This window comes from Lepus europaeus, chromosome 8 (genome assembly GCF_033115175.1).
Source record: "Lepus europaeus isolate LE1 chromosome 8, mLepTim1.pri, whole genome shotgun sequence".
In the NCBI taxonomy this organism is placed as follows: Eukaryota; Metazoa; Chordata; class Mammalia; order Lagomorpha; family Leporidae; genus Lepus; species Lepus europaeus.
Genome location: NC_084834.1, coordinates 129,151,067 through 129,175,981, shown reverse-complemented (window position 1 = coordinate 129,175,981; position 24,915 = coordinate 129,151,067). Strand labels below are relative to the sequence as shown.

Sequence of the window (24,915 nt, the reverse complement as noted above, 5' to 3'; positions counted from 1 at the left end):
CTTCTGTTTGCCTTCCCCAGAGAGAAGGGAGGCAGGGACAGTGCCCGGGCAGCACCGTGTGCCCAGTGCGATGGCAGCCATGCCACAGGCCCCTCACGCACCCCATCTGTTGCTCCTGCAGGCGACGTTCAGGTTCCAGGGCCTCCCACCAATGTGCACGCCTCGGAGATCAGCAGAAACTACGTGGTGCTCAGCTGGGAGCCCCCAGTGCCCCGGGGCAAGGAGCCGCTCATGTACTTCATCGAGAAGGTATGTCTGCGCCTTGGGAAGCCTGCGCAGCCGCCCCGTGCGCCTGCTGGTGCTCTTGACCTACTTAGGATGAGGCTAAAGGCAGCGGCAGCGCTGAGACGAGCAGGAATGTTCTAGAATGGAAACCAGCACAAGGGGGGGCTGTCCATTTTGGCGCTGTGGCCCTTCCAGCAGGCAGTGTGGCTGCTCACCTCCCTGGCTTCCGTGCCCTCCACTGGCTGGTGAGGAGTTGAGCCTGGGGGGCTGCAGGGAAGCAGGGGGTGGGGCCCCCGCATGTGTGCCTGTGCAGAGCCTGTGCAGAGCCACCGTCACACTCAGACACCCCATGGCCTGTGTTTCTCACCCACACAGAACGAGGTGCACAGTGGGTTGTCTGTTGCAGCCTTGAAAACACACACACGGTACATTGTATGTTGTATCTATCTCCCTCTCTCCCAGACACACACACACACAGAGTGCATTCTATATCGTAGCCCTTCTCGCTGTCTCACACACATACAGCATGTTGTATATTAGAGCCCTGAACATGCACACAGAGTACATTGTGTTTTGTAGCCCCACTATCTCACATGCACACATAGTATATTGCATATTGTAGCCCTGAGCACACACACAGAGTACACTGTATATCGTAGCCCTGCTGTCACACACACACACACACAGTATGTTGTATATTGTGGCCCTGCCCCCTGTCTCTCTCTCTCAAACACACACACGCAGTATGTGTGTATTCCAGCCCTGCCCTCTCACTCACATGCACACATATGTAACCAACAAAATATCACTCACACTAATCTTCCATGCCCTGTGTGCCCCCATGTGGCTGAGTTGTCTTATTGCATAAAACCCTCCGTGGCCTGCTTCTGTGATGGGTCTCCCACTATGGACATTGGAGGTGTAGCTGCATAAACCTTCAAAGTCCAATAAACCTTTTAACTGTGGTCTTGTGACCCTAAATTAACAACATAATAGATAAATTTATAACCTTTTATTCCAGTTAGCATAGTGCAGGATGTAAAACGATACAAACATCTGACCTACAATGCGGTAGTCACGGGCTGTGCAGAGCCCACGGGCCGTCGTCACTGTAGACGTGCAGAGCCCACGGGCCGTCGTTACTGTAGACGTGCAGAGCCCACGGGCCGTCGTTACTGCAGACGTGCAGAGCCCACGGGCCGTCGTTACTGTAGACGTGCAGAGCCCACGGGCCGTCGTTACTGTAGACGTGCAGAGCCCACGGGCCGTCGTTACTGTAGACGTGCAGAGCCCACGGGCCGTCGTTACTGCAGACGTGCAGAGCCCACGGGCCGTCGTTACTGCAGACGTGCAGAGCCCACGGGCCGTTGTTACTGTAGATGTGTAGAGACCACGGGCCGTCGTTACTGTAGACGTGCAGAGCCCACGGGCCGTTGTTACTGTAGACGTGCAGAGCCCATGGGCCGTTGTTACTGTAGACGTGCAGAACCCACGGGCCGTTGTTACTGCAGACGTTTAGAGCCCACGGGCCGTTGTTACTGTAGATGTGTAGAGACCACGGGCCGTTGTTACTGTAGATGTGCAGAGCCCACGGGCCATTGTTACTGTAGATGTGCAGAGCCCACGGGCCGTTGTTACTGTAGATGTGTAGAGACCACGGGCCGTTGTTACTGTAGATGTGCAGAGCCCACGGGCCGTTGTTACTGTAGAACATGCAGAGCCTACTGGCCATTGTTACTGTAGACGTGCAGAGCCCATGGGCTGTTGTTACTGTAGATGTGTAGAGACCACGGGCCGTTTTTACTGTAGACGTGCAGAGCCCACGGGCCGTTGTTACTGTAGACGTGCAGAGACCACGGGCCGTTGTTACTGTAGACGTGCAGAGCCCACGGGCCGTTGTTACTGTAGACGTGCAGAGCCCACGGGCCGTTGTTACTGCAGACGTGCAGAGCCCACGGGCCGTTGTTACTGTAGATGTGCAGAGCCCACGGGCCGTTGTTACTGTAGACGTGCAGAACCCATGGGCCGTTGTTACTGTAGACGTGCAGAGACCACGGGCCGTTGTTACTGTAGACGTGCAGAGCCCACGGGCCGTCGTTACTGTAGACGTGCAGAGCCCACGGGCCGTTGTTACTGTAGACGTGCAGAGACCACGGGCCGTTGTTACTGTAGACGTGCAGAACCCACGGGCCGTTGTTACTGTAGACGTGCAGAGACCACGGGCCGTTGTTACTGTAGACGTGCAGAGCCCACGGGCCGTTGTTACTGTAGATGTTCAGAACCCACGGGCTGTTGTTACTGTAGATGTGCAGAACCCACGGGCTGTTGTTACTGTAGATGTGCAGAGACCACGGGCCGCTCGTGCTGTAGAGGGTGCTGGAGACCACGGGCTGCTCCTGCTGTAGAGGGTGTGGTGCTCTCTGACCCTGCCTCCCCATGGGCACCACTGGGTCACCTGGGGCTGTAGCTGAGGTGCTGCAGGCGGAGGGCTGCCCCTCACTCTGGCCATGAGATGTAGTTACTGTGTCACGAAGGCTCTCACTGCCAGCTCTGTGTGGCGTGTCCCCTGCGTGGAAGGTCTCTCATGAGCACCAGAAATGCCAGTGTTTGCACACACATTTGTGGGGTGAGGCCCTGTGGCTGTGCCCCGGGCCAGCAGCAGGGCTGCACCGCCTGCTCTCTGTGGCGGACGCGCGTCCTGACGATGAGAAGTTGCAGGTGAGCCTTGCTGCCCAGGACCTGGGCTGGACCCCCACAAGGAGGGGAGCAGAGGCTGCAGGTGGGCGGTGGCCGTTTAGTGACTTAGCGCCTGTCAAGGCCCTAGAAGAACCCCGAGAAGAGCTGCCCCCTCGTTCTGCCGTGACTCAGCACTGCGGGCGCCCCCACTTCACACTGGAGCATTCATGGCTGAGCAGGTTGTCCTCTGAACTCGGTCCTACACAGACGAGTGCCATCAGGTCTGGGTGGATCACGATGGCCATGGCCTGCCCACTGCCGTGGCCCACCGGTGTGGCTGTGCAGTGGTTCCTTCCCCTGTGGGCTCTGTGTGTGAGGCCGCGGGGCCTGGCACCTGCGCCTGGTGCAGGGTGTTCAGCAGGCAGCCTCCGCCATACAGCCAGACCCTCACACCACCCTGCAGGCCCTGCTCACCAGGTGGGGGGGCCCACGCCTCGGGTAGGTCCCCAGATCCTCCTCAGGTCCCCAGGGGCCTGGCTGTCTCCCGCTCTGACGTGAGGCCCTCTCAGAGGATGCTTCCTTCACCCTGACCCGGAGTCCTCATGCCTCCTCCGCCCCAGACGCCCTTGTCTAGAGCGAGGAAGCGCGCGGTTCCATGGGGACTGGCATGGGGGACACCGGCCGGGCCCTGCTCTGAGCTGTGGCAGTCCAGGCACACTACCAGAGCCTGACTTTCTGCTTTGGCCAAAAGGAGAGACCATCTGCTTTCGCCCGGCCTCGCGGCAGCTCCCGAAAAAAACTACACAGCCACACTTTGAAAGGGGGCGTCTGTCTGGGAAGTAAGCAGGTGCTCAGGTGTCAGGGATCAAACGCGACGTGCAGCACAGAAAACCTGGGAAATGCGGAAGTGTTACGTGGGGTAGAACCACGCTCCCAATAATTCCATCACGTGAAAGCATTGCAAAAAGTTTGTGGAAAAAATGGAATTGTAAGATGTTTATTTTGGTGTGAAAAATTTTGAAATCCACGATTAGTTTTTTTATAGTATGGACTTCCATGAACTTTTTAAAGATCCTATCTATGGAATAGTCAGCATTAATGCCTGGTGCACAGGTCTTGCTGTCCACAGTCATGTGCTTTGTGGACGTACTCTGCATTCTCCCTTGCAATCAAAATGCCTCAGTTTCTCTCGTTGGATCAGGATCCATATATGTAATTTAATAGCCGCATGTTATAAACACCAGAGGAACCACGCAGTCTCCTACCCTAATGCTGGACGTTGAGATTACTGTCACTTTGTCACCATTGCTGCAGGCAGTTACCTTTTAAACAGAAAATACCGCCGAGTTATGATGGAATTCTGTGAACAGTGCCCCAGTTATTCACATTTCCCTTTGCTTTACTACCCACATACGGATTCTTCAGGTTTTCTGTAATTTATTCATTTTAGTGAAAATAGTCCTTGCAACTTTTGGTAACATTACCTACCCCTTCAGATTGGCCTCACCTTTCACAGTTCACAGAAGTTGTACTGACTGTCCACTGTAGAGGACTTCAGGGACCTGCCCAGAGCACAGCCTGGTTACACCACGGCTGGGGGCTCCTCTGCTCACTTTCTCGAACTCTCAGCTTCACCCTGGTCCTGTCTCTCTCTAGTCTGCGGTCGTCAATGCCATCTTACAGAGGTGGCCCTGGTCCTGTCTCTCTCTAGTCTGTGGTCGTCAATGCCATCTTACAGAGGTGGCCCTGGTCCTGTCTCTCTCTAGTCTGTGGTCATCAATGCCATCTTACAGAGGTGGCCCTGGTCCTGTCTCTCTCTTTTAGTCCATGGTCGGCAGTGGCAGGGGTGGCCCTGGTCCTGTCTCTCCCTAGTCCGTGGTCGGCAGTGGTAACCCTGGTCCTGTCTCTCCCTAGTCCGTGGTCGGCAGTGGTAACCCTGGTCCTGTCTCTCTCTAGTCCGTGGTCGGCAGTGGTAACCCTGGTCCTGTCTCTCCCTAGTCCGTGGTCGGCAGTGGTAACCCTGGTCCCGTCTCTCGCTAGTCCGTGGTCGGCAGTGGTAACCCTGGTCCCGTCTCTCCCTAGTCCGTGGTCGGCAGTGGTAACCCTGGTCCCGTCTCTCCCTAGTCCGTGGTCGGCAGTGGTAACCCTGGTCCCGTCTCTCGCTAGTCCGTGGTCGGCAGTGGTAACCCTGGTCCCGTCTCTCCCTAGTCCGTGGTCGGCAGTGGTAACCCTGGTCCTGTCTCTCCCTAGTCCGTGGTCGGCAGTGGTAACCCTGGTCCCGTCTCTCCCTAGTCCGTGGTTGCAGTGGCAGTGGTAACCCTGGTCCTGTCTCTCTCTTTTCCGTGGTTGGCAGTGGTAACCCTGGTCCTGTCTCTAGTCCGTGGTCGGCAGTGGTAACCCTGGTCCTGTCTCTAGTCCGTGGTCGGCAGTGGTAACCCTGGTCCTGTCTCTAGTCCGTGGTCGGCAGTGGTAACCCTGGTCCCGTCTCTCCCTAGTCCGTGGTTGGCAGTGGTAACCCTGGTCCCGTCTCTCCCTAGTCCGTGGTTGCAGTGGCAGTGGTAACCCTGGTCCTGTCTCTCTCTTTTCCGTGGTTGGCAGTGGTAACCCTGGTCCTGTCTCTAGTCCGTGGTCGGCAGTGGTAACCCTGGTCCTGTCTCTAGTCCGTGGTCGGCAGTGGTAACCCTGGTCCTGTCTCTCCCTAGTCCGTGGTCGGCAGTGGTAACCCTGGTCCCGTCTCTCCCTAGTCCGTGGTCGGCAGTGGTAACCCTGGTCCCGTCTCTCCCTAGTCCGTGGTCGGCAGTGGCAGCTGGCAGCGAGTCAATGCGCAGACGGCCGTGAGGTCCCCTCGGTACGCGGTCTTTGATCTTGCCGAGGGGAAACCCTACGTGTTCCGGGTGTTGTCAGCAAACAAGCATGGGCTCAGCGACCCGTCGGAGATCACGTCTCCCATCCAGGCTCAGGACACGATTGGTGAGTTCTCGCACAGAGGCTGGGGTGCAGGGACGGGGGTGAGGGTGCCGTCCGCGACGGAGACTCCCTGCGACGGTTTGGTTGATCCTCGGCTTTCCTCCCGAGTTCCATGTGCTTTTCATGAAACCGACTAATGGACTAAAGATAGGTGTAGTCAGTGGTCACATTTAGAACAAAGCCCAGCCCCCACACACACCGGGGCTCCTGCCCCGAGGCCTGAAGACCCCAGTGGGAAGAAGTCAAACAGAGTTGCAGAAATCGGCTGCTGTGCCCAGGGGCTGTGGCAGACCAGGCTTCCCAGAAGCCCCAAGCCTGGTGGTGCAGACGGGACCTCAGGAGCCCGGCTCTGAGGACTGGGGCGGACTGCACCCTCTTCCCCTGCTTCCTGGGCATGTGGAAGCCACTCACTGAGTGAGCAAGGAGGTCTGGCTGGCAGAGGGAAGGGCGGGCCTCCGTCCCTCTCTGGGTCTGGTCTAGGGCCACGGCCCCTCCATGGAGCTGGCCTCTTCCCTCGGAACAGCAGCGTAGACAGTGACAGTAAGTGACAACACAGGGCATGTGGCAGGGCAGCTCCCGCTGGCTCTGAGGACGCTGCTGGCTCCATGGAGCCCTGCTCGATGCGAGGAGACCTCACTGTCTAATTGAGATTGAATTCTGAGTCCCTGGTAGGTTCCCATGAATCTGGAAAAAATGTGGTTTTCTTAAATTCAGTAATTTACATTCCAAATATAGTTACTGCCCAGTTAGCCAAATTGCTTGTGCCACCAGCGGGTTCCATTTTGACCGCTCTGGTGGGGGTGTCAGTGTCATGAGTCTGATTCCTCTTCTTTGGGGCTGGGCGGGTCTCGGGACGACATAGGTGATGCAGCTCCTCCCGGCTCTCAGCCAGGGCTGTCCTACTCCCTGCCCCCTGCCCAGGGTCCCACCTGAGCCCGGACCTTAGTCCCAGAGGACAGTGGCTCGGCTGCTCCTCCTGACCAGTCCCTTGTCCCCTCGGCACAGCGGTCCCTTCTGCTCCTGGCCGGGTGCTGGCTTCCCGAAACACCAAGACGTCGGTGGTGGTGCAGTGGGACAGGCCAAAACATGAGGAGGACCTGCTGGGCTACTACGTGGACTGCTGTGTGGCAGGCACCAACGCGTGGGAGCCGTGCAACCACAAGCCCATTGGATACAACAGGTGCCCGCCCCTCCTGCGCCCTCCCCATGCCCCGTGGCCCAGCTTGTCCTGCCTGAATGCTGTGTCCACGCGTGAACGCTGCTGGCCCCACTCATGGTCGGGACTGTCATCAGCTAGCGACATACACGCAGCCACTCTGCTGGGGGGTCTGCAGCGTCCCGTGCTGATTTCCAAGCTCTCAGTGCCTCCCCTGCAGCACCAGCTGTCCCGTTCCCCTGCCCCAGGGAGGCTGCCCTCCAGGGCTAAGTACCTGGGTGAAGGACAAAACCCATCCAACCCGAAAGCCAGTATTTGAACCTCATCTACCCGACTTCAAAGTCTCAGCCTCTTGTTCCTCGTATATTTGGCTTTTCAGGTTTTATTTAAGAATTGCTTATTTTCACTTTATGTGAAAGGCAGACAGAGTTCTATCTGCTATTTCACTCCCCAGATGCCTGTAATAGCCAGGGCTGGGCCAGGCTGAAACCAGGAGCCTGGAACAGAAGGTGGCCTCCCCGGGGGGCAGGGGTCCAGCCACTTGAGCCGTCACCGCTGCCTCCTGGGCTGCACTAGCGAGAAGCTGGACGGGAAGTGGAGCAGTCAGGACTCAAACCAGGCATGCAGTCTGGGAGGTGGGCACCCAAGGGTAGTCATTGTTTTTTAAGATTTATTTATTTGAAAGTCAGAATTATACACAGAGAGAAGGAGAGGCAGAGAGAGAGAGAGAGAGAGAGAGAGAGAGGCCTTCCATCTGCTGGTTCACTCCCCAATTGGCTGCAATGGCCAGAGCTGCACCGATCTGAAGCCAGGAGCCAGGAGCTTCTTCCAGGTCTCCCATGCAGGTGCAGGGATCCAAGGACTTGGGCCATCTTCTATTGCTTTCCCAGGCCACAGCAGAGAGCTGGATCGGAAGTGGAGCAGCCGGGACTAGAACCGGTGCCCATATGGGATGCCAGCACTGCAGGTGGCAGCTTTACCTGCTGTGCCACAGTGCCAGCCCCCCAAGTGTAGTCTTAACCAGTGCACCAAATGCCAGCCTATAGGTTCTTCTTGGTAAGGAGTTGGCTGTTTTCCAATAGACCTCTGATCAAAACTTGAAGATGCTCAGAGCAAGTGACTGGCAGGACGTGTGGGCAGTTCTGGGTATCTCTGGGTGCTGTAGCCTTACCTTTCCACCCTGCATGTTGACTGAGCTGAAATCCAAAGTGAACAACGAGTGTGTGCCGTGTATCAGCGAGACACCGAAGGGAAGCTGTGTTCGGTCCAAGCGCAACTTTTTATGGAGCATGACTGATCCCTGCTTCTGCCGAGGGTGGGAGAGGAGACCTGTCCCGTGGTCACGCTCCCGTGCCTGTTTCTCTCAGGTTTGTGGTACACGGTTTGACGACCGGGGAGCAGTACATCTTCCGGGTGAAAGCCGTGAACGCCGTGGGCACCAGCGAGAACTCCCAGGAGTCCGAGGTCATCAAGGTGCAGGCCGCCCTGAGTACGTAGCGTGGGCCGCTCGGCTCTGGCCGCCCAGACTCCAGCACGGCGTGGTTTGGAGGCTGAGGCGGGGAGGGGTGTCGGTTCTGAGAAGCTGCCACGTGGTTGGATGTCACCGTGGAGATGCAGTGTGAGGGAGGATGGCCGCGTGCTGGCAGAACGCACACAGAAGCAGAGCCCAGGGGGCATGAGCGTTCCCCAGGGCCACGCTCACACACGTGTAGCAACAGCAACAGCGGTGGCTCGTCAGCTGGCGCAGTCTTAACGCACCGCGCCAGAGCAGTCCATGTTGTTTATGTGGCTCAGTGGCTCCGTGCGCCAGGGGCAGTGTTTAGAATCGTCTAATGTTTTGGTCAAACGTGACGGCTGGTCTTGGCGACGGCCCCTGGGAGGTGCCTGGACGCGCAGAGCGCCGTGCAGCGTGGCGGCCACCCTATCGCTGACAGCCGCAGTGCCCCGGGGCACCGGGGACACGGGTGTCACGCACTCTGCTATCTCAGTCCCGGTCCGTCTGCTTCCCGCGCGTCATTTCCTCCTCACGGTTTCTGCTGCGAGTTAGTCTGCCAGCACTTTCCCAAGTGAAGATTTCTAATGATTCGGGCGTTTCCACGTCTGGGGATCCCTAGCCGGAAACCACAGCACGTCAGGCGCTCTAGTTTAGGGTCTTTACCCAGACCTCGGGTTCCTCCCCTCCCCCAACCCGCCAGGGCTTTTCCCAAAGTCGCCCTTTGCCCTGTGAACTGCCAAGCAGGAGCCGACACCTTAGATCCTGGTTCCGGCTCCCCTGGCTCTTGGGTCAGGCAGGGCGGTGCTGGTCTCCCTCTCCCCGCTGGGGAGAAGCAGGTGGGGTGTAAGGCCCTGGGCAGGAATGAGACCCCTCCGCTGCTTGCCCTCCCGCGGGCAATGGAAGCGCTCCTTCTCTGAGCGTCCCCGCGGGGCAGCCGGGGATCCTCTGTCACCGCGAATGTCCAGGCCACACATGGAGTCCACTGCCGCGTGTGGTTAGAACGCTGGCAGGCGTGTTTGTGACGCAACCCCTGGAAAGGAAGAACACTTGGTGGGGGGGGCGGCCCTGGGCCTCGGGTGACCCCACGCTGTGCCCCCTGCAGCCGTGCCCTCCCACCCGTATGGGGTCACGCTGCTGAACTGTGACGGCCACTCCATGACCCTCGGCTGGAAGGTGCCCAAGTTCAGCGGCGGCTCGCCCATCCTGGGCTACTACGTGGACAAGCGCGAAGTCCACCACAAGAACTGGCACGAGGTCAATTCCTCCCCCATCCAGGAGCGGATCCTGACGGTGGGTTTCCATCTTTCCGTTTGCTTTGTCTGAGGGATGTGTTTGTGTTCTGGTCTGGCTCCCTCTTCAGTGTTGTGGCTTTAGAGCCTTTGATCCAGAGCAAAAATGAATTCAGAAGCTCTGAGCACCAGAGGCCTCGGGGTCTGGGACCCAGGAAGAGCCTAGGGGCCGACGTCTCCCCGAGACGCGATGAGGGGGGAGCTGTGTGGGTTGGGGGGTGAGGGGCTGTGCTGTGGTCCTATGGCTGCCAGCTGCCTGCTCTGAGCCCTGGAAGGTGGGGTGGGGTGAGGGGCTCCCACCCCCCCATGTACTCAGTGGCCGAGGGCAGGGTCAGTGCTGAGCCAGCCCACGGGACAGGACGGATGTGGCCTCGGCTCGGGACTCGCCACCTCCCCAGGACCCCTGAGTCCCGAGCCTCTGTGCACCGTGGGCAGCAGGCCCAGGAGAAGAGCAGCAGAGCCTGGGTTCGGATCTGGAAGGAATTCCAGGCACAGCCCTGGCGGCCACCTGGCTTCCGATGCACCTGTCGCGCCTTGGCCTTCTCACTTGATTGCCTGTGATGGGGCTCACGCATCACCTCGGGGCGCCAGGCCTCAGCGGAGCCACTGGCCCTGTGAAATGAGGGGTCTTGAGGGAGGTCTGAGAATGGCCCATTGTAGCTTTGCAGAAGGCTCTGTCTTACAGTACAGCACGTGTTATGTTTGCCATGCAGATGTGTGTCATACGCTCGTGTCTGTGACACGCATGTGGTGCTCTGTGCTGCCAGCCCTCAGGTGTGCTGTGACGTCATTGACATGCGGCACGTCGGCCTCCACCCCAGCTGCTAATTTTTAAAAAGATTTATTTATTTGAAAGTCACACTTACAGAGCCAAGGGAGATACCTGTTTGGAGAGAAATCTTCCTGACCGAAATGTGCAGGGCTGGGCCAGGCTGCAGCCAGGAGCCAGGAGCTTCATCTGGATCTCCCACGTGGGTGCAGGGGCCCTTGGGCCACCTTCCACTGCTTTCCCAGGTCATTAGCAGGAACCTGGATCAGAATTGAGCCTCTGGGACATGTGCTGGCAGCCATGTGACACGTAGGTGTCACAGGTGGTGGCTCTACCTGCTGTGCCCCATTGCTGGCCCCCGTAGCTGCTCTTTTATTTATTTATTTTTTATTTGAAAGGCAAAGTTACAGAGAGAGAGGAAGAGACACACACACACACACACACACAGAGAGAGAGAGAGAGGAGAGAGAGAGAGAGATCTTCTATCTGCTGTTTCACTCCCCAAATAGCCGCGACAGCCAGAGCTGGGCTGGTCGGAAGCCAGGAGCCAGGAGCTCCACCCAGGGGCCTGAGCACTTGGGCCGTCCTCTGCTGCTTTCCCGGGCCACAGCAGGTGCAGATGGGATGCCGGCGTCAGAGGTGGTGGCCCACCCGCTGCACCACAGGGCCTCCTCCTCCGACAGGCACTTCCCTCCTTCCGTGAGGAGGGGCAGGCTGCCCTCCAGCCAGCACAGCAGTCTGCCCGCAGGCGTTGCTTGGGAAGCTTTGTCCTGCGGCCACTCACCTGGAAGCTCCGGTTCCCCTCCCCGCCAAGTCCAGGCGCTGGTTTCCGTCAGAGGCCTCCTGTAGTGTCCTGTCCTCCAAGCCAGAGGGCAGCGGGGGCTGCGATGGGGACCTTAGCCGTGTGAAGAACGGTGGTGGCCCTGATCTTCCCGAGCTGGTGGGGCTGTGGCAGCAGGGCACAAGGCTGCCCGGGACCCAGGACTCCCTGGCACTCCCTCAGCCGCCTCCCGCCAGTCCCAGGGTCTGCTGGGACAGTGTGGGCTCCAGAGCTCGGCTCCCCTCCCCTCTCTGCCCTCTGTCCTCTCTGTGGACATTGTCTCTCTCAGTCTGAGTTGCCTGTTACCCCCCACGACCAGCATCTATAGGCTATTCATTCTGATCTGCCGGCAGGTTCCTTACAAATGTTTCCCCTTACAAGTCCGTCGTAGGTGCCTCTCCCTCCACCCCATGGGGTGAAACCCTCCTTCCATTTCACGCATTAACCGAGACAAAATGTGACAGGTGGAGGGCTTGACAGAGGGCGCATTCTATGAGTTCAAGATCGCTGCCACCAACTTGGCCGGGATTGGGCAGCCGTCGGACCCGAGCGAGCACTTCAAGTGTGAGGCCTGGACGGCGCCAGAACCCGGTGAGACCACCCCTCCTGCAAGGCCCCCTCTCCGCTCAGGGCCGGCTGGGGGCCAGCGTCGGCCCCTCCGCCCTCTCCTGCCTCTCCAGGCCTGCGAGCAGTGCCCATTCATCTCCCCGGACAGGGAAGGGCTGGGTGTAGCCGTGGGTGGGGCTGACCAGGGTCTGCTGTTAGGACAGGCACAGGCACAGGCACAGACACGGAGCTGGGAATGGTGTAGAGTGAGAGCCCGGGCTCAGGTGGGAGGGAGGAGGGCCGCACAGAGAAGGGACCCCACTGTGGGCCCTGGATGTGGGGTGCACTCCCCTTGGCAGGTGGGACAGCCAGCACTCAGGGACCACAACCCATGGTGGGTGGAGCAGCCAGCACCCGGGGACCACTCCCCCTGGCAGGTGGTGCAGCTAGCACCCAGGGACCACTCCCCACAGCAGGTGGTACAGCCAGCACCCGGGGACCACTCCCCAAGGCGGGTGGGGCAGCCAGCACCCGGGGACCACTCCCCCTGGCAGGTGGTGCAGCCAGCACCCGGGGACCACTCCCCTTGGCAGGTGGTGCAGCCAGCACCCAGGGACCACTCCCCTTGGCAGGTGGTGCAGCCAGCACCTGGGGACTGCTCCCCGAGGCGGGTGGGGCAGAAGAGCATCTTGTGTGGGGCCCAGCGGCTCATTTGTGTGTTCACCACTCACACCTGCTGCAGAGCTGCATCCGTGTGGGGCTCTGCATTCCTAACTCCTCCCAAATGCCCAGCTTAGAGCAGATGGCCTTGTGGCCCCCCCCCCCCCCCCCACTGCCAGGCACCCACAGAGGAGGGATCACAGACAACCTGGAGAGCGCAACGCCCGGGCTGTCTTTCCGCTCTGTGGCCAGAGGTCCTCACTCTTCCCTCCCTCCTTTCCCTGCTCGAGCCGATGGATGTATTCTCAGCCCCAACGGTTCCCAGAGCCTGTCCACAGGCTCCACGTGTGGCTCAGCTGAGCTCGCGGGTGTAGTGTGATTGCGCTGGGATGGAGCCGGCGGTGGGCTGGGCCAGGGAGTCAGAGCAGAGCCCTCAGGGTCGCTTTGGTGTCAGTGGATGGCAGAGCCTGGCCTGGTCGCCCGGTCTCCCTCCTGGTGTGGGGCACATGAGCACCTTTGTTTTGTGCCCACCTTGTCTCTCTGATGCGAGTGGGAGAGCTGCAGCCTGTTGGACTCCGCCCCCGTGTCCACCGCCCTGCACACCCCTGGTGGGGTTGGGCAGGCTGCAGGTACAGGAGCTGCTCCCCCGTGCTGGGCGCCATCGTCAAGGGCGCTCCCACAGAGAGGCTGACACAGGAACAGCAGGGGGTGGTGTGGTGTCTGGGGAAAGGCAGCAGTAGGCTTGGGGCTGGGCCTGGGGGGCAGGGCTGTGGGGGGCCAGGCCGGGGAGGGGCCAGGGCTGCAGGCCTGGGGGGTAGGGTAGGGCCTGGAGGGCAGGGCTGCGGGGGGCAGGGCCTGGGGGGCAGGGCTGCGGGGGGGGGCAGGGCCTGGGGGGCAGGGCTGCGGCCCTGGCAGCCCCTGGGTGCCTGCGCTCAGGGAAGTGCCTGTTGCAGGTCCGGCCTATGACCTGACGTTCTGCGAGGTCAGGGACTCGTCCCTGGTGATGCTGTGGAAGGCCCCGGTGTACTCGGGCAGCAGCCCTGTTTCTGGATATTTTGTGGATTTTAAGGAAGAGGATTCTGGAGAATGGAGCACCGTGAACGCGGCAGCGATTCCGAATCGGTACTTGAAGGTGAGTCATTCCTCTGCGGCTCTCCTCCCTCCCGTGTGACCGGTGAGTCTGCTCACGGCCCCAGGTGAAGCTGCTCCAGCCGCTCTGGCGCCCTGTACCACCGGTGCCGGCCTTTCACCCCTGATCCGTGGCGCAGCTGCCGGAGGCGCCAGCAGAGGGCAGTAAAGGGCCTTCCTGCTGGCACAGAGGCACCTGGTGGGCTGGTGGGAGCCGCACTGTCAGTGGGCGGCCCTCACAGGGGAGGACTGACACAGGCCAGGCCTCTCCACGTGAAGCCCTTCCTGCTGGCACAGAGGCACCTGGTGGGCTGGTGGGAGCCGAGCGGCTGAGACCCCTCTGTCAGCGGGCGGCCCTCACACGGGAGGACTGACACAGGCCAGGCCTCTCCACGTGAAGCCCTGTGCTTATTTTGATGAATTCATGTGGTCGCAAATAGAAGTCTGATACACGCCACATACACAACACACACACACACAGAAGTGCAAACACACACCTACGTACACACATGCATACAGGCAGGCAGGGGGACACATTCATACATACAAAAACGCATAAACATTCAAACTTACACACAGAAGCGCACTACACACACAAACATTCAAACACACAAAGCACAAACATACATACATATGTGCATACACACGTGCACATGTAAACATACATGGACCCACTGGCACAGACAGATGCACAGACATACACACAAATACAGACATGCACAAGCACACACACATACACACGTGTGCACATGGTTTCACTATATCTGCTGACATGATGACATTACAACGTGTAAATTGCCCGTCCTCTCTCTAGATAGTTCTGTTTTAGCATGTGTGACTTAGCATTACCTGGTCAGTGGTGACCCCTGTCCTGGAACCTGGTTGGCCCACACCCCCTGGCTGGTTTCCTCGGAGGTTTAGGCTGTGTTTCTGGGCGTGGCTTAGGCAGAGGTATGTGACATGGCTGAGCCTGGCTCAGCTCACACTGATGGGGCAGGGGTGGGCGGAACCCTGTGGATGGCACCCAGTGGACAGCACCTTGTGGGTGGCACCCTGTGGGCACCCTGAGGACAGCACCCTGTGGGTGGTATCCTGTGGACAGCACCCTGTGGGCGGCACCCTGTGGGCGGCACCTTGTGGACAGCACCCTGTGGGCGGCAGCCTGTGGGCGGCACCCTGTGGGTGGTATCCTGTGGGCAGCCTGTGGGCAGTACCTTGTGGACAGCACCCTGTGGGTGGCAGCCTGTGGGCGGCACCTTGTGGACAGCACTCTGTGGGTGCAGCCTGGTACATACAGCAGTTTCTTTACAACACGCAGACAGCTGAACAAGTCCATTAGAAATGCAGGTGGAGATGCTTGTTCGTGGTTCCCAAGACGATTCCAGTTAGCAGAACTGTGTAGGTAGGAAGAGATGTGTGGGAGGATGACAGCATTCGCTCCCCGTGTCTGCATGAGAGGAGACGCGTTTACCTGTGCTGTGTCTGAATGTGGATTTTGCACTGTGGAAAATTACATCTAATGTAGGATTCGGGGGCAGCGGTTTGGGTCGGCAGTAAAGGCATCAGTTAGGGCACCCAATCCCCTGTCAGGGCCCTAGGTTTGGGTCCCTGCTCTAGCTCCTGCTAAACCAGACCTCGGAAGGCAGCAGTGATGGCTCGGGTGATTGGGTGCCTGCCACCCATGTGCCTGTCCCCGCAGAGGGGTTGTGACTGCTTTGCACGCGGCTGGAGATGTCCCCCGTGCTTCTCCAGCTACCCGAGTGAGGTGCTTTTTTAAAAGTTTATTTATTAATTTGAAATACAGAATTAGAGAGAGAGATAGAGAGACAGGCAGACAGACAGACACACACACGCACACACACACAGAGCTTCCATCTGCTGGTTGATTCCCCACATGGCTACAGTGGCCAGAGCTGGGCTGATCCAAAGCCAGGAGCCAGGTGTTAGGTCTGGAATAGCTTGGAGTTCTGGCCTTTCTTACCCGCAGAAGGGAGAGATGGGAAAAGGAGACAGAGACCAACGTCAACAGACAGGTCGCTTTATTGAAGCAAGGAGGTGGCGACAGTCTCCCAAGGGACTGCACACAGGGTGCACATAGGGCTGGGTCTCTATCTGGTCTGGTTGCCAAGAGAACTGGGCACCAGGGGCTCTTCAGCAGCCTTGGGGGCCTTTCGGTTATCTAGTTCTCGTTTTGCAGGTGGCTGGAGGGAGGGAAAGAGAGAGAGAGAGGCCACGAACTGATCCCATGTGGGGGCAGGGGCCCAAGCACTTGGGCCATCTTCTGCAGCTTTCCCAGGCCATCAGCAGGGAGCTGGATCGGAAGTGGAGCAGCCGGGATTAGAACTGGTGCCCGTGTAGGATGCGGGCTTTACCCGCTGCTCCGCAATGCTGGCCCCTCGGGTTAACTTTGAGAGGAAGGCAGTGAGGAAGATGAGGCGAGCGGCAGGCGTGTGACGCGGCAGGTTAAGGTGCATCTTGGGGTGCCTGCATCCCTTATCCGAGTGACGGTTGGGGTCCCTGCTGCTGCTGATCTCTTGTGGGAGGCAGCAGATATGGCTCCGTGCTTGGGCCCCTACCACCCACAGGGAGACCCAGATGAGTTCAGGCGCCCCGCTCCCTGTCTCTGGCTCTGTCGTTCTGCCTTTCCAGTAGAGGAAGATTAATAAAAAACGAACATTTGGAGGACAGCATGGTCATCTTTATCCCCTGGTCTCCCTGTCACTTCCAGGTCTGTGACCTGCACCAAGGTCGAACCTACGTCTTCCGCGTGCGGGCGGTGAACGCCAGCGGTGTGGGGAAGCCCTCGGACATGTCGGAGCCGGTGCTGGTGGAGGCCAGGCCAGGTGAGAGTGCATCCTGCCCGGACACAGCGGGCTGCGGGCGGGCGGGCCGCACTGAGCATGTGTGGGCGTGTGCAGGGCGCCGTGGGTGTGGGGAGGCACGAGGGCTGGCACGTGCCTGGGCTTTCTGTGGGCGCTCACAGCTGGGGCAGGAGCAGGCACACGCCCCCGTCTTCGCCGGGTGGCCAGAGCGCAGGAAGGAGGTGGTTTTGATGCGGCGGGCGCTGTGAGAGACACCTGGGAGCTTGCAGTGCCTGAGAGCCCCCTGAGCCGCCCTCACAGGGGCGGTGCTGCCCCCAGGGCCCGTGGGCTGCCGCAGCCCCCGGTCGCCTGCCGCCTCAAGCCCAGGTCTCTGGCAGAGCGTCTGTGTGATGTGGGCTCTTCTCCACCCCAGCAGAGGGCCCGAGGTTGGGCCTGGGTGTCAAGTGTCGGGCCAGGGGCCCATCTAAGGCTAAACCTGGAAACCACCCATGTCAACCTCGGAGCAGGGGGGGGGCCCACGGGGTGCTGCCTGCTGCGCCCCGAGGGGAGGCTTAGCGCCCACAGGACAGGCGAGGGGCTGCCTCGGCCTGGTGGGCAGCCCCATGGAGTCCCGCGGGGCCCCGGACACAGCCAAGGATGTGGTCCTGGCAGCAGCGCTCTCCGCTCTGGCTCCCGCCCTCTGGGTGAAGCTGCTGACATGATGTAACCCTAGCTCTGCCCGCCCCCCCCCCCCCCAGAGGAACCCCGGGCACGCCGTGTTCCTCGGCACTCACCTCCTGTCCCTGCCCCCAGGCACCAAGGAGATCAGTGCTGGCGTCGATGAGGAAGGCAACATCTACCTGGGCTTCGACTGCCAGGAGATGACGGACGCGTCCCACTTCACCTGGTGCAAGTCCTACGAGGAGATCGCCGACCCTGAGAGGTTCCACGTGGAGACCAAGGGCGACCAGTAGGTCCTGGGCTGCGCACTGGCGGGGGACACGGCTGCCCCTGGGGCTCGCCAGCGCCCACGTGCTCCCTCCTCTCCTTTGCAGCTCCAAGCTCTACTTCAAGAATCCAGACAAAGCCGACTTGGGGACCTACTCTGTGTCAGTCAGCGACACAGACGGCGTGTCCTCCAGCTTTGTTTTGGACGAAGAAGGTAATGCCCGCAGGTCACAGGCCTGCCCTTCCTGTACTAACCTGGAAGAGACTCCGTGGGTTAGGGAAAGGATGGCTGGCTATGGTCGGGGATACTCAGAGAGGTGCATGATTCCTTTCGGAGTTAAACGCTGGGTCTGCACCCTGTGCACCCCACAATCCCGGTCTTGAATGGCTTCAGCCTGCACTTCTGAAGCCGAATCTCAGCGTGCAGCAGCGTGGGCTCCCTGAACAGGAGCCTCGCCGGTGGGGGCCCCGTCCCTCCCCGCAGTGCTGAGAAGCGGGACGAGAAGGGGACAGACTGTGCATTGAGTACTGGCTGACGGCCACAGCTAGCGCTGCCAGCCCTGTTCTGAGTAGAGACGGCAGACACGTGAGGCGGTCCGCTTAGCCTGAGTGTCTCAGCTCCCACGCGACAGGCGCAGCCAGGGCCCACGCGCTCCTGTGCTGTGCACCTGCCCACCTGGTCCCGGCCCACCTGCCTGGCCTCACAGGGAGCATGGCCCACAGGGGACCTGGCAGCACTGGGCGGAATCCTCCGGTCTCTGGGGACACTGGGTCCCTGGCTGCCTCTGGTAATGTGCAGAGTCCTTGCGATGCTGTAAGCACTATGTGAGTTCCTTCAGTTGTCCACTGTGTCCTGGCTGACAGCCGAGGGGCCGCCAAGGACGACTGGCCCAGGCAGGCTGCCGAGGGGCGGGTCTCTCTGCCTTGGGTTCCTGGCACAGGGCGTGCAGGCTGGGCAGCTTGGCTCCGGTCCGTGCTGCTTCCGCCAGAGCTGGAAGGGGTCAGTCATGGGGTCTGAGAGAGCGGGGATGGGGGACGAGCTCTTGCCTTGTAGGAACCCCACTCTCAGAGCAGCAGCCCAAAACTCCGAAGGCCAGAGCCCTCCCGACGTGGCCACTCTGCTGCCCTGGCATTAAGTTTCCAACAGACACTCAGACCGCAGCAGTGAGGCAGGGCCGGCAACACCCAAGGCGGGAGGCAGCCAGAGACACACAGTGGCCTCGTGGGCCTGCAGGCCAGGCTCAGCGCTGGTGACATGTGGCAAACTCTCACAGAGCAGCGAGATGCGGCACGAGGGTGGCACTGGGACCGGGCGGGCGCTGCCCTAGGCAGGGGCAGGGGTGTCCCTATCAGCTCTGCTGGCTCCCTGGCTCCCTCTGTGGAAGAGTGCACCTGCCCTGCACCAGCCCCTCCTCCCCAAGGCAGCCCCCACTGTCCCTGCAGCCCCTGGGCCCTTTCCCTGCTGGGTCCCGGGCTGCCGATGGCTGCTGGTGTGTTGAGGGGGCACCCAGAGAACAAGGGGACCTGTGCTTTCTGCTTTCTGTCCAAAGTTCTTCCATGACCTCGTTAGACCTGGGAGTTGTACAACCTCTGGTATCTTTTCTTAATTCCAGAACTTGAGCGACTGCTGGCCCTGAGCAACGAGATCAAGAACCCCAGTAAGTACGCGCGGACCCCAAGTGCGCAATCGTGAGCCGGGCAGGGCTGTGGTCACCAGCGCTGGGGGCTGAGGGACGTCTCTGGGAAAAGTCACTCTTGGCACTTGGGCTTGTTGCTGTGGCTTGCAGAGACTGGCACTGCGTGGTCTCCTGAATTCGGGGTTTAGGGTTGGCTGTCCCTAGCCCGTGGCAGCTGACCACAGTCGTCACGTTGCATTGAGAACATGAAGCACATCTGGAAAGCTCACAGCTTGGCGTCTTCAGTGCAGTGGGCTGAGTAGCGTTTCAGTTTTGACTTTTAGTTCCCGTCATCCCGTGCAATGCTCCAGGGTGCACGTCCTCAGAACGCTGGGCACCTGAATTGGCATCGTCTGACTGCACACAGCTCGTCTTCGCACAGGGTTCGTGCGTTACTGACACGTGGTCTCTTTCCTTCCGACAGCAATCCCTCTGAAATCAGAGTTGGCTTATGAGATCTTCGATAAGGGCCAGGTTCGCTTCTGGCTCCAGACGGAGCCCTTATCCCCAGACGCCAGCTTCCGCTTCGTCATCAACGACAGGGAAGTGTCTGACAGTGAGGTGAGTCCTGCACGGGGTCCCTGGTTGTGGACAGAGCCGGGACGTGGCCGGGGAGGGGCACGGCTGGAGCCAGGACCCTGGGTTTGCTTTCATTCCTTGTATTGAGCTGTGTAAGAATTGGGGTGCAGAAGCAGATGAGATGGTTGGGGGTGGCTGATTCTTGAAGTGTCCTGGGATTTGGACTGGGTTAGCCAAGTGATCCGTGAAGGCTTTGAAATCCGAGGCTGTTGGAATTAAACACTGACAAATCGCACCGTGGAGACTTCGAGCCCAGCGTTGTGGGAAGGTTCAGGTCACGCGGCAGACGTCCTTGACGGTCGGCTTATTGCTGGTCAGTCGTGGTTCCTGAGCTGTGCGCTGGGTCTCTGGTGAGGAATCCTCCCGCGGCCCCTGCCCCTGGCAGCTTCCCGGGGAAATGAGTTCCTGTGGCTTCCCGGGCGCAGCCCGGACGAAGGCAGCACAGTGGCCAGAGGCACGAGTGCGCTGTGTGCGATCGCGCTCGCCCTGTGTCTGCTGTTTGCTGTGCGGAGTGGATCTCGGAGTTGGTTCAGGCTGCGGCCTCTGCGTCTTGAGAACTCGGCGATTTCTCTCTCGGACGGCGGCTCGCCTGGGACCCGGGCACAGGGCGCTTCTTCCGGTGGGGCCCTTCTTCATTGTTCAGAAGTGGGGTTGGGGGCTCGGAGATCCACCCCGTCATACCCGGTGTGTTGTGTCGTCGATGAGCTCAGCCACTCCACCGAGTCCTGTGCGCCTCGTTCATTCCTTCACGGCACCGAGAGCAGTCGGAGGCTGGAGAGGCAGAACCGCTGCTCTTCTCTGAGCTCGACCCACCCCGCGGTCCTGCCTTCCCTCTGGTGGTGTTCGGCAGGCTGGCGGCGACTAGGACGTCCGTGGGGGTGGGCATCCTGCCGGACAAGGGTCCTGTGCTTTCTGATCATGCGCATCTTGCTGGGGACCCTGGCATTCTCTAAAGACTCATGCAGGCAGGACGATTGGCTAAAAACTGGAAAGCACGCAGCGTCTTCCAGGCTGCAGAGTCAGCCATGCAGAAATCCGCGGGAGCCTGCGGCCTGCCCGTGGCACTTGGCGGAGCTTCCTCTGAGTGCAGATCCTGCTGCGCAACGAAACGGAGTTCAGTGTCATTCCCCTTGTTTCCAGATCGCTTTTGATGCGTGCTTCCTCCCTGCTGCCTAGGGGTTGCTTTGAACGTGGGCGTTGCTGGTGTACAGCTGATCTCGTGGGTTGTGGCTGCCTACCTCGGTTCTGTAATTAGTAACCGCAGGTGCTGCTTTGTGACGTCACATACAAGCCTGCGTTTGTGGCGCTCGGGAGGTCCCTGAGCTCCACCCAGCTGTGTCACGGCCATAGCGAGAAGCCTCGTTACTGTCTACAACCTGCAATGCACCCGGAACCTGGCTGGGGAACTCAGACTCTGTCATCCGCGGAGCCGCTCGGCAGGCTTTCCTGCTGTTCCTCCCTGCTGAGGTTTGAAGGGAGTAGAGCAGCCAGGACGAGGTAGGCAGTTGGTCGAGCCAGCTTGCTTCTGACACTCAGAAGTGAATACTCCAGGCCTGGTGCCGTGGCTCACTTGGTTAATCCTCCGCCTGCGGCACCGGCATCCCATATGGGCACTGGTTCTAGTCCCAGTTGCTCCTCTTCCAATCCAGCTCTCTGCTGTGGCCTGGGAAAGCAGTAGAAGATGGCCCAAGTCCTTGGGCCCCTGCACCCACATGGGAGACCTGGAAGAAGCTCCTGGGTCCTGGCTTTGGATCGGCGTAGTTCTGGCCATTGTGGCCATTTGGAGAGTGAACCAACAGAAGGAAGACCTTTCTCTCTGTCTCTCCCTCTCACTGTCTGTAACTCTACCTCTCAAAATAAAGAAAGAAAGAAAGAAAGAAAGAAGTGAATACTCAAAGCTAGGAAGAAGGTCAGGGGTCAAGGCAAGGCCGAGTCCTTGGGCTGCCCCCTTCCTGCTCCTCTTTGGGGGCCCCAGCAACTCCCAGGACCTCCAAGGGTGGGTCGGGGTGTCGCCCCTGTGTTCCCGTGGCTGATCCCAGCTCCAAAGCTCCTGCTGGCTCTCCTGAAACCAAGCCAAGCTTTCCCATTCATTCCTGACCCTGTTCCCTTGGATCCACCAGTGTCCTGCTCTGTGTCCCAGCCGGGGAAAAGTCCCCGCGATCGCCAGCAGTGCGGTCGTGTCTGCTCATTCGAAGCAGCCCTGGGATCTCGAGTCGTGAAGGAGACTTCGTGTTCGCTGCGAGTCAAGGGGTGCCCGAGGCAGCACGCGCCTCATTTCAGCCTGGGCGTCCATCTAGTCACAGGCGTGCAAGGGTCTCGGCTGGCGGCCAGTGCCTGCATGTTCATCTTCTCTTCCCAGTGCGTGTCAGTTCACGTTCAGCATTTGCTGATAACCTGGTAACAGAGTGGTCTGGACTGAAAGGTAGGATGGTTTGCACGACTGGAGAAGATGCGTGCAATGGGGCTAAATGAAATTGCTTTAATTGAGGTGAGGTTTTTTAAAAGATGTATGTATTTGAAAGGCAGAATTACAGAGAAAGGGAGAGACAGAGAGATCTTCCACCTGCTGGTTCACTCTTCAGATGGCCACAATGGCCAGGGTTGTGCCAGGCTGAAGCCAGGAGCTTCATCTGGGGCTCCCATGTGGGTGGCAGGGGCCCACACACTTGGGCCGTCTTCCTCTGCTTTTCCAAGGCTGTTAACAGGGAGATGGATTGGAACGGGAGATGGATTGGAACTGGAACTGCCATATCGGATGCCGGCATTGCAGGCAGAGGCTTTACCCGCTACCCCACAGCGCCGGCCGCGGAAGTGTTTTAGGGAGGCAGAATTCAGGGGATGGCTGAAGCAAAGGAAGCTCCATGAGCTGAGATCTACCCAGGGCAGCAGGCGGCAACACGAGGTGGGGCCTTGGGGGACATCTTGGGTGAGTGGAGGGTGCAGAAGACAGAGGCCTTGAACCGAGACTGAAGAACCCGGAGGTGCCCCCAGGGCAGTGAACCGGAGATCCATGTGACCTGGTTGCTCTGTTGCCAATGTTCCTGTTCTAAGCTCTCTTGCATGCTGGCCTTTGTCAACCGAGACAGAAAGCACCACACTGAAGGACCAGTGCCTGTGACTTTTCACAAAGTGGCTGCTGGGTCCCTGGCTACACAGTGGTCGTGACCGCCTTCGTGTGTTTCCCGTGGCTGCAGGAGAGTACTGAAGCCGGGCACCTCCTAGAGAAAAGTTTATTTTGTGCACAGTTCCAGGGCTCAGCACAGCAGGGCCCTACAGGGGATGCTCCGTTAGCATCCCCCAGGGCACCTGCACCTGCCACAGGTGGGCTTTCCCTGTGCTACCCCGAGCACCTGCTGTTCACCACCCATGAGATTTTGTTCCGTGCATCCTGGTCCCAGGACCTCCCACCTTCAGGCGTGTGGTCAGGATCCAGGAGGGAGGATCTTTGGTCAAACTCCTGATGGGCTTGGTCTGCAGGGGCAAAGCAGGTCTAGGGGAACCTGGGAAAGCAGACACTCAGGCCCTGGGGTGGGTGCTGGACCTGGGGAAGTTGCCGAGAGGCTCCTGCCTCCTTCCAGGGAGCTCACCATGCGGGCACAGGGCCAGTGCGCACAGGCAGGGGAGGCCCCACAGAAGGGACATTAACAGGGTCTGGTGTGACGAGGGAGGGGACGAGGGGTCTCCTGTGTAATGTCCCCTCTGCCCTGCAGACACAGGGTCCGTGTGACGAGGGTGGGGACGAGGGGTCTCCTGTGTAATGTCCCCTCTGCAGACACAGGGTCCTGTGTGACAAGGGGTCTCCTGTGTAATGTCCCCTCTGCAGACACAGGGTCCTGTGTGACAAGGGGTCTCCTGTGTAATGTCCCCTCTGCCTGCAGACACAGGGTCCGTGTGATGAGGTGGGGGTGAGGGGTCTCCTGTGTTGTGTCCCCTCTGCCTACAGACACAGGGTCCGTGTGACAAGGGTAGGGACGAGGGGTCATCGCCTGTCTCCTGTGTTATGTCCCCTCTGCAGACACAGGGTCCTGTGTGACAAGGGGTCTCCTGTGTAATGTCCCCTCTGCCTGCAGACACAGGGTCCGTGTGACGAGGGTGGGGACGAGGGGTCTCCTGTGTAATGTCCCCTCTGCAGACACAGGGTCCTGTGTGACAAGGGGTCTCCTGTGTTGTGTCCCCTCTGCCTGCAGACACAGGGTCCGTGTGATGAGGGTAGGGGCGAGGGGTCATCGCCTGTCTCCTGTGTAATGTCCCCTCTGCCTGCAGACGCACAGGATCAAATGCGACAAGGCGTCCGGCATCATCGAGATGGTGATGGACCGCTTCACTATTGAGAATGAAGGCACCTACACCGTGCAGATTCACGATGGCAAAGCCAAAAACCAGTCTTCCCTGGTCCTCATCGGAGATGGTAGGCCGTGCCAGTGTCGTCTTTGTCCCAGAAACACATGGGATTCAGCGGCCTTTGACCCCAGAGAAGTTAACACGTATTTCTAATTTTTCCCTTACATGTGGGACGTAGCCTTCAGGAAGGTGCTAGAAGAGGCTGAGTTCCAAAGGAAAGAATTCCCTCAGGAAGCAAGGTCAGTGGCCGCGGCGCCTGGGGTCTGCGTGACCTAAGCAGCGCGGGAGGCAGGGGGACAGCAGGTGACCACGAGTGAGGCTGTGCCTGGCTCAGCTGTGGGGCTGGGTCCTTCCCGTGCTCTGTGCTCCACCTGCACCTGGTGTGGGCTTGCTGCCGCACCTCTGTTAGCTGCTCCCGGCCCAGGGAGGAGGCGCTGGGTGGAGCCGGGCAGCTGAGGTGACCAGTGCCCCGCCGGCCTCCTCCTTACCCTGCTGGACACAGCGCTTCCCAAACATGCGTTTCCTCTCGGCCCTCCCACGCGTGACCTACCCGACGCCCCTCCGTCACTCCACAAAGCGTGTGGCCTGGTGCAGGCTCTCCACAGACCACACTGCTTAGTGAGACCTCACCTCCTACCTGCCCCATACGACACACACACACACAGCAGACACGCGTGTATACATAGCACCTACGCCGATGTGCCACACACACATCATACATGAGTGTATTTATAATGCTACAGCATACAAGGCCATGCGTGTGTGTATGTATTCATACAACACGTACCGTACACATGTGTGTACATAACATCTGCAATACATGTGCACCGTGCACACGT

General features: G+C 59.6%; 1 protein-coding gene across 1 annotated transcript in view; it reads left to right on the top strand.

Moving 5' to 3' along the window:
- The window catches only part of MYOM2 (myomesin 2), a 78,262-nt gene that overhangs the window by 36,651 nt on the left and 16,696 nt on the right, over positions 1 to 24,915 (top strand). Inside the window, 15 exon segments of the mRNA XM_062198852.1 lie at positions 122 to 249; positions 5,688 to 5,871; positions 6,874 to 7,048; positions 8,392 to 8,513; positions 9,622 to 9,809; positions 11,862 to 11,988; positions 13,557 to 13,735; positions 16,460 to 16,574; positions 17,346 to 17,502; positions 17,588 to 17,694; positions 19,094 to 19,138; positions 19,581 to 19,717; positions 23,999 to 24,143; positions 24,255 to 24,301; positions 24,303 to 24,315. Of these exon segments, the coding sequence (XP_062054836.1) occupies positions 122 to 249; positions 5,688 to 5,871; positions 6,874 to 7,048; positions 8,392 to 8,513; positions 9,622 to 9,809; positions 11,862 to 11,988; positions 13,557 to 13,735; positions 16,460 to 16,574; positions 17,346 to 17,502; positions 17,588 to 17,694; positions 19,094 to 19,138; positions 19,581 to 19,717; positions 23,999 to 24,143; positions 24,255 to 24,301; positions 24,303 to 24,315 (1,869 nt within the window).